The sequence below is a fragment of the Bubalus kerabau genome, chromosome 13, assembly GCF_029407905.1.
Source record: "Bubalus kerabau isolate K-KA32 ecotype Philippines breed swamp buffalo chromosome 13, PCC_UOA_SB_1v2, whole genome shotgun sequence".
Taxonomy (NCBI): domain Eukaryota; kingdom Metazoa; phylum Chordata; class Mammalia; order Artiodactyla; family Bovidae; genus Bubalus; species Bubalus kerabau.
This window is the reverse complement of record NC_073636.1, coordinates 74206288-74215328: the sequence shown is the minus strand read 5'-3', so window position 1 is coordinate 74215328 and position 9041 is coordinate 74206288. Positions and strand designations below refer to the sequence as shown.

Below are 9041 nucleotides of genomic sequence, written 5' to 3'. Positions count from 1 at the left end.
AGCAAAATCAGTGTATAAAGTAAACTATCCTTCATGTTAGAAATAAATGCAAAAAAAATCGTGATTTTTTTAAGATGTTCTAGATAGTGGTTTTATCTCCTTTATATACATACCCAGAAGTGAGATTGCTGGATCATATGGTAGCTCTATTGTTTTTCAATAGACATATTGAAACAACCGCCATATTGTTTTTCATAGTGCTCTACCAATTTAAGTACCAGCCAACAGTACATGAAGGTTCTCTTTTCTCCACCTCCTCAACAACACTTTATTTCTTTTCTTTTTGATGATGGCCATTCTAATAGATGTGGGGCAATATCTCACTGTGGTTTTGATTTGCTATTTCCATGATGATTAGTAATGTTGAGTTCCTCTTCATGTACTTGTCAGCCATTTGTACGTCTTCTTTAGGAAAAAGTCTATTCAAGTGCTCTGTCCATTTTTTATTGGGAGGTCTGTTTTTGTTTCTGCTATTGATTATATGAATTATTTACAGATTTTGGATATTAACTTCCTTATCAGATATATGATTTGAAAATATTTTCTTCCATCCCTTAGGTTACCTTTGCATTTTGTTGATTGTTGATATTGCTATGCAGCTTTTTAGTTTGATGTAGTTCCACTTACTGATTTTTGCTTTTGTTGCTTGTGATTTTGATGTTGTAGCCAAAAAAATCATTGCCAAGACTGATGTCAAAGAGTGTTTTCCCTGTTTTTTCCTAGTCAGTTCAGTCAGTTCAGTCACTCCTCCTGTCCAGCTCTTTGCGACCCCATGGACTGCAGCACGCCAGGCTTCCCTGTCCATCACCGACTCCTGGACCTTACTCAAACTCAGGCCCATCGAGTCGGTGATGCCATCCAACCATGTCATCCTCTGTCGTCTCCTCATAATTTAATGATTTCAGGTCTTATGTGTAAGTCCTTGCTCCATTTCAAACTAATTCCTATAAGTGGTGTAGATGGGGTCCAATGCTTTTCTTTTGCATGAGGATATCCAGTTTTCCCAGCACCATTTATTGCAAAGACTCTCCTCTCCCCACTGAGTATACTTCGCTCCCAGGTCAAACATTAGTGGGCCAAAATATGTTTAAGGTCCATTTCTGGGCTTTCATTCAACTGTCACCTGCCCAAGGCAACAAGTCGGTCAAGCAAAGCATTCAGACCTCAGTCTCATGAACCCTAAGTCAGGACTGCTTCTCCAAGCTTCTCCAGACCATCTCCCACCCAGGGCCCAGGTGAGAGGTCAGGCATAGAGGCCCTGCAATGTGATCCTCTGAGGTTTTGTGCCCAGAAGACAGCGGGAGATGTTGTGGAAGGGCCAACGTTCTGCTGAGGCAGCCCCCTGTCACAAAGCACAGACCTCCAGGGGACTTAGGTCAGGCTGAGGGATACTGATGGCAAATGACTCAGAGATCTGAGCCCGGCCGACTTCTTACTTCCTTAGGGACGATGCACCATTGTCTACACTTGCCCTCATGTCAACGCCAAGCAGCTTCCAAGTGTCTCTCACCACTGAACACTTCCCAGGCTTCACCTGAATTAGAGAGAGCAGGTCTGGAGCTTGAAACCCTCCCACTGTCCAAGACCATAGCCCAGTCTGCTGCATGGAAGCTAACTGCCCCCGTCCCCAGACTGAGGCCTAAGCATCTCATGAAGGCAGATCTGATTCCTTTAACCCAGGGCACTCCCTGCTGGACTGACTAGTGGCTGATCTCAAGTCAGGCTGAAGGTAGGTTCCATCAACTGATCAAGCCATCAAGATTCACAAAGTTGGCAATGGCAGATACCGGACTAGCCCTTATCCCCAGCCACCTTCAGCAGATAGATGCGGAAACAATGGAAACAGTGAGAGACTTTATTTTGGGGGGCTCCAAAATCACTGCAGATGGTGACTGCAGCCATGAAATTAAAAGACGATCCTTGGAAGAAAAGCTATGACCAACTTAGCATAATAAAAAGCAGAGACATTACTTTACCAACAAAGGCCCATCCAGTCAAACCTATGGTTTTTCCAGTAGTCATGTATGGATGTGAGAGTTGGACTATAAAGAAAGCTGACCACTGAAGAATTGATGTTTTGAACTGCGGTGTTGAAGAAGCCTCTTGAGAGTCCCTTGGACTGCAAGGAGATCCAACAAGTCAGTCTTAAAGGAAATTAGTCCTGAATATTCAGTGGAAGGACTGATGCTGAAGCTAAAACTCCAATACTTTGGCCACCTGATGCAAAAAACCAACTCATTGGAAAAGACCCTGATGCTGGGAAAGATTGAAGGCGGGAAGAGAAGAGGACGATAGAGGATGAGATGGTTGGATGGCATCACCAATGTGATGGACATGAGTTTGAGTAGGCTCCGAGAGTTGGTGATGACAGGGAAGCCTGGCGTGCTGCAGTCCATGGGATTGCAAAGCGTCAGACATGACTGAGCAGCTGAACTGAACACCAGCATCCCAAGACCCCCTGCCCTCTGTCTCGATCTTTGCCCCTCTCATGGGTTCAGAAGAGCTGGAGGATTCCTGCCTTTCATGCAACCAATACGAGGACAGCATTGCTTCTTCTCTGAACACTGCTGGCCATCCTGGCACCCGTCAGGGGGGCAGGGGCAGGGGCTGGCTGGAAGCTCCAGCCCCAATAGGGAGTTTGGGGCAGGGGAGAGTCTTCTGCTTTCTCTTCCTCAAGAGATACAACTTAGACAAAGGAGGGAGGTGAATTAAAGGGCTCAGAGACCAGCTTCCCAGGAAGATGAAAGGATTCCCCAGAAACCGGAAGGAAGGCGGCGGGGGAGCAGACATGGCCCAGAGGCGGGCAAGAGGCGAGCGCTAAGGACAGCCTGACAAGGGCTGTGACACGGAGCTGACTCCTGAGGGAATGCGCCGGGCTCCCACACAGGTGTTTCTGGCCCAGAGAAAGATAACAGGCACACAGAACAAAGCAGGACAGAAGGAGAGAGGAGAAAGTAAAGCACACACATGAGAACACTGGATGAGAACTGAGGGAAGGACGAGCAAGACGGGAAAGGAGAGCCAGACAGCAAGACAGTAATAAAACGAACCAGAAATGAAAAGAAGGCTACGGAGGGGAAAGAAGATGACGAGCAAGAGGACAAAGGAGACGAAGAGAATGAGAGGAGAGAGAGGGAGGGAGGAAGCAGGCGAGAAACTCACAGGATGTGGCAGACAGCGCTGTCTATGCAGGGATCCTTTCAGGTGGTCCAGGCACACTCCCAGATGATGCCCTCACGAGAACTTGGTCTGTTTGTCAGGGTTCCCTTTCCGGGGATGCCCAGTGGAAGGACTGGGTTGAACCTCTGCTCTAAGAAAGAAAGAGACACTCCCCCACCCCCCAGCTAGCCAGGCAGCCCTCCACCCCTGCCCATTCTGATATACCCGCAGTAGATGACTGTGATTCAAACCCTCCCCTTCAGCCAGGCCAGCACTTCTTTACTATTTCACTGCCTTCTGAGACCCTTCCTCTTCAACCCTCCGTCTTTCCCTCCTTCGCTAGGAGTCAACCCTGCACCTGGTCTGATGGCTGCCCTCACCCCCTTGTCACCCATTTACCCCTGACAAGCCTTTTCCCCTGGGAAACCCCTGGTGGTCTAATCTTACCCTGACATCTGCCGTCCAGGGGACCTTAAGCTCAGTCACTCACCTGTTTGTTTTCGGTTTGAATTGATCAAGCAATGAAGGGAAAGGAAGCGAGGAGGCAGAAGAATATTAGAAAAAGAAAGAAATTTTTTTTTCTCATAGACATTACTCTCAAATGAAGAGGGCGGTTAAATTACACCCTCTTAGAAACCATGAAAAAGAGTGAGGTGCTCATTTTATTTAAATGACAATATTCATCATGTACCAAAAAATGTGTCACTTGCCATGATATAAATTATGATGAAGCAATAAATATCAACTTAAAACATTCTAGGAAATAAGCAGTTCTTCAAAAATTTAAGAGGTACATGTCAAAGAAAAATATACTTTTAAAAAATGTCTACCATTTATTTTCAGCAATTTACCATGCATTTCCTCTTTTTCTCTCTCCTATTCTTTAACTAGTACATCATCCTTGGCTACCTGGACAATTTCTTAGTAAGACAGAGAACACAAAACATTAGTCACCAATAAAATATATTTTTAAGTATATTTATATATTGTAGATTGAGCATCAATTAACATGTTTAATAGAATGTTCCTATGCTCTTGGTGACATTAGTGTTTACTGAAGTACTTTGTACATTAGCGCTTAAATCACCTGCCTTCTGGTTTTCTGTCTGTGAGAGAACAGAAAGTTATTGTTGTGATTAAAGGTTATAACTAGATGGATAATTAAGACTATACTATATATATATATTTCAAATTTTCATAAATTTGAAAATTGATATTTGTCTATTTATCAAGGGAATTTTTACAGTTCATGAAGGTAGAAAAGAAAAACACGTTTTTTGAAGACCATTCTCTAAGAACTGAAATCCCTATGTGATCCCAAATCAGGAAAGAATCACAAAGCAGAAAGAGAGGAAATGCATGGCTAAATAACACTTCATTATTAGGTAGGTTAGGGTCTTAGACCCCTTAAATTAAGATTCAAGGTTGTTAAGCAGAATTTCCTTTTCTAAATTTATGAAGGCCTAGATTTTAGACCCTTACTAAAGTAGCTTAAAACTAAGGCCACGTTCCACTCCATTTCCAACCCTGAAGTCCCAAGTCTAGTCCTACATCATACAACTCCCACAAGTGGAAAGGCGACCAGCGCGTACCAGAGACAGTGTAGCGAAGAGACTTGCCCCTCCACCTCTGGATAAAAATGTACATCTTTCATAGCATCCAAACACAGAAACTCTGACTCAAAAATGCCCTGGGAATTTAAGGAACAGAGAGTCTGAGTGTCAGGAGGCGTTAATTAAAAAACGTATCAGAAAAACAGAAGAGCAGGCACTTGTCAAGAGTAAACGTGAAACAGTAATCCCATCCTTTTATACAGTCACCCAAGGATCCCCCACAAAAGGTTGAAGACAGAGAAGGGGGGCAGGGAAGAGAGTCAGTAGTCATAGACTTTCCTGTAGTTTTAAATAGAGAACACTTTATTTCTTTGTGGCATTTTCATATCGAGAAGCATTCAACTCTTGATAAAAAGAAGTCTTGTGGAATGAGGCAAGCAGGGAAGCACTGGAGATCAGTCATCCAAGTCTGAGCCTGGACTCCCCCACGTCTTCTCAAGCCTTCTCAAGAAACCTGTAAAGAGAGGTTTCTACCTGGGGAGAGCAGAGAGAGAAACAGAGACATGGGATGATGCAGACCCTGAGGGGAACATGGACTGGATCCCACGACCACTATGGTCTGCACCCTGCATACTCCTCCCAAGGATGCTGAGATGCACTTCCAAGGAATCAGGGTTCGGGAATTCTAGGCGAGCCATGCTGAAGAATTATTATCTCAGAACCCCTTACCTCACTGTTTAAATGTAAAGAGGAAAGTGCTTCCTTATTATGAGCGATTAGAAAAAATAATGGCCAGGGGCTTCCCTGGTGGTCGAGTGGCCAAGACTGCACTCCCAATGCGAGGGGCCGGGGTTCCATCCCTGGTCAGGGAACTGGATCCCACAAGCTTCAAGGAAGATCACAGATCCTGCGTGCTGCAACTAAGACCCAGTGCAGCCAAATAAACAAACATTAAAAAAAAAAAAGGCCCTGGAAAACAGTTATGATAAAAATTCAGTAACAGTTCAGACAGCTTAGAGATAATCTCATCCTAACCTCCTTGTCATTTCACCAAACAATGTCCAAGCCACAAATGGTGCTTTTTCTGAAGAAGGTTTGAAGGGCCTCTCTCTTCACTGTCTTTGAGGCGAGTTTTGGGGCAGACAGACCGGACCTTACTTCCCAAGTCAGCGACCCAACCAGGGCCCCCCTACAATGGAAACCCTGTGTCGCAACCACTGAACCGCTAAAGTCCCAGATCAGATCTCAATTTAAAAGCTCTTATCTCCATGAAATCTAAGGGCACTGACAGTCCTCCACTCCCTCTGGGAGACCTGGTTCTTCTGGAACGTTCCAGGGGCAAAGTGGAGGGGGCGGGGGCGGGGGGCAGATGTAGGGCTTCTCACCTCACTCCAACGATACCCAGGGATCCATACACTGACGCCTACAGTTGTAGAAACAACACTTCTTGGTCCCCTTGCACCCTCTATCGCGTCGGCACATAGGTAAAAGGACGAAAGGGCAGGAAAGAAAAAATTCTGGGCAATATCCAGGTTTCTGGACGGCTGGGGAAAAATGCCACAAGGTGAGGTGGGGGCCCCTGGGCACCTGCGCCAGCGTGTCCCACCGGCTTCTTGGAGAAAGCTTGCCCCCACCCCCACCACACCAAGGACCGCCGCGCCCTCCACGCACCCTTGCGGGGTCCCGGCTGTGCCGTGTGGAAGCAGAGCAGGAGGAAGATCACGGGGAGCGCAGAGAAGCTGCTCATCTTCATAATGGAAGCAAAGAGTGTGGGTGAACGAGGAGGCTGGATGTCTTGTTATCAACTCTGGCAGGCAGCGGCCAGCAGGGGGAGCTGTAGTTCCCAGGGTCCAAGGTCAAAAGCACCTGCGTTTGACCAGGAAGTATCAAGTCTTCTTATCCTTGAAAAAGGAACTGTAATAACCTCTGAGGCATAACCTCTGAGAGTCCACAAGTGCTCCCTCGCCTTCAGGGAGTATCTGGGCTGGCCCGGCCCGTAATCATGCTTGCTTTATGCAGTGGATTTGGAGGCAAATAGGAGGAAGTGGTCTTTCCCAGGGCACTTATCCGGTCTGACAAACTCTCTCCCCTTCTCACCATGTATGCAGGACAATGTAAACCCAACCCTCCCCACAGATTCCAAAAAGGGGTACATTCGAAGAGTTTCCTTTGAACAAATTAACCTTTGAAACACACACAGGTACAAAGACAAAGCACAATAATAAGCTATTAGCAAAATAAAATGGAGCTTTTTTCTAAAAAACAAACAAACAAACTCTCCTATTTTAAAATTTATTTATTTTGGCTGTGCCTGGGCTTTCTCTAGTTGCAGCAAATGGGGGTTACTCTCTAGCTGCAGTGTGTGGGCTTCTCATTGTGATGGCTTCTCTTGTTGCGGCTCACAGGCTCTAAGACATGCAGGCTTCAGTAGTTGTGGCCAGGGGTTTAGGTGCCCAGTGGCATGTGGAATCCTCCCTGACCAAGGACTGAATCAGTATCCCTGCGTCAGCAGGCAGACTCTTAACCACTGGACCACAGGGAAGTCCCTTAATATGCAGATTTATGGATACTATCTTGCCTTGGTAGTTCGAGCATTCTTTGGCATTGCTTTTCTTTGGGATTAGAAGGAAAACTGACCTTTTCCAGTCCTGTGGCCACTGCTGAGTTTTCCAAATTTGCTGGCATATTGAATGCAGCACTTTTACAGCATCATCTTTTAGGATTTGAAATAACTCAACTGGAATTCCATCACCTCCACTAGCTTTGTTCGTAGTGATGCTTCCTAAGGCCCACTTGACTTCACATTCCAGGATGTCTGGCTCTAGGTGAGTGATCACACCATTGTGGTTATCTCGGTCATGAAGATCTTTTTTGTATAGTTCTTCTGTGTATTCTTGCCACCTCTTCTTAATATCTTCTGCTTCTGTTAGGTCCATACCATTTCTGTCCTTTATTGAGCCCATCTTTGCATGAAATGTTCCCTTGGTATCTCTAATGTTCTTGAAGAGACCTCTAGTCTTTCCCATTTTATTGTTTTCCTCTATTTCTTTGCACTGATCTCTGAGGAAGGCTTTCTTATCTCTCCTTGCTATTCTTTGGAACTCTGCATTCAGATGGGTATATCTTTCCTTTTCTCCTTTTCTTTTCACTTCTCTTCTTTTCACAGCTATATGAAAGCCATCCTCAGACAGCCATTTTACTTTTTGCATTTCTTTTTCTTGGGGATGGTCATGATCCCTGTCTCCTGTACAATGTCATGAACCTCCGTCCATAGTTCTTCAGGCACTCTGTCTATCAGATCTAGTCCCTTAAATCTATTTCTCACTTCCACTGTATAATCGTAAGGGATTTGATTTAGGTCATACCTGAACAGTCTAGTGGTTTTCCCTACTTCTTCAATTTCTTCAGCATTACTGGTTGGGGCATAGACTTGGATTACTGTGATATTGAATGGTTTGCCTTGGAAACGAACAGAGATCATTCTGTCATTTTTTGAGATTGCATCCAAGTACTGCATTTCAGACTCTTTTGTTGACTATGATGGCTACTCCATTTCTTCTAAGGGATTCTTGCCCACAGTAGTAGATATAATGGTCATCTGAGTTAAATTCCCCCATTCCAGTCCATTTTAGTTCTCTGATTCCTAAAATGTAGATGTTCACTCTTGCCACCTCCTGTTTGACAACTTCCAATTTGCCTTGATTCATGGACCTAACATTCCAGGTTCCTATGCAATATTGCTCTTAACAGCATCCGACCTTGCTTCCATCACCAGTCACATCCACAACTGGGTGTTCTTTTTGCTTTGGCTCCATCTCTTCATTCTTTTTGGAGTTATTTCTCCACTGATCTCCAGTAGCATATTGGGCACCTACCAGCCTGGGGAGTTCATCTTTCAGTGTCCTATCTTTCTGCCTTTTCATACTGTTCATGGGGTTCTCAAGGCAAGAATACTGAAGTGGTTTGCCATTGCCTTCTCCAGTGGACCACATTCTGTCAGAACTCTCCACCAAGACCCGTCTGTCTTGTAAGGCCCTACACTTCATGGCTTAGTTTCATTGAGTTAGACAAGGCTCTGGTCCATGTGATTAGATTGGTTAGTTTTCTGTGATTATGGTTTCGGTGTGTCTGCCCTCTGATGCCCTCTCTCAGCGCCTACCATCTTACTGGGGTTTCTCTTACCTTGGACGTGGGGTCTCTCTTCACGGCTGCTTCACAATTGCACTCATCTCACACACTAGTAAAACAACACTCAAAATTCTCCAAGCCAGGCTTCAGCAATACGTGAACTGTGAAATTTGAGATGTTCAAGCTAGTTTTAGAAAAGAC

At 45.2% G+C, this 9041-nt stretch overlaps 1 protein-coding gene across 1 annotated transcript; it reads right to left on the bottom strand.

Moving 5' to 3' along the window:
- Window positions 1-5064: 5064 nt before the first annotated feature.
- LOC129625113 (WAP four-disulfide core domain protein 15A-like) lies at window positions 5065-6519 on the bottom strand. The gene is made up of 3 exons (XM_055543259.1): window positions 6384-6519; window positions 6098-6256; window positions 5065-5246 (listed from the first exon to the last, which is right to left on the bottom strand). The coding sequence occupies exons 1-2, from the start codon at window positions 6463-6465 to the stop codon at window positions 6099-6101; spliced, it is 240 nt and encodes a 79-aa protein (XP_055399234.1). The 5' UTR covers window positions 6466-6519; the 3' UTR covers window positions 5065-5246; window position 6098.
- Window positions 6520-9041: the final 2522 nt, after the last annotated feature.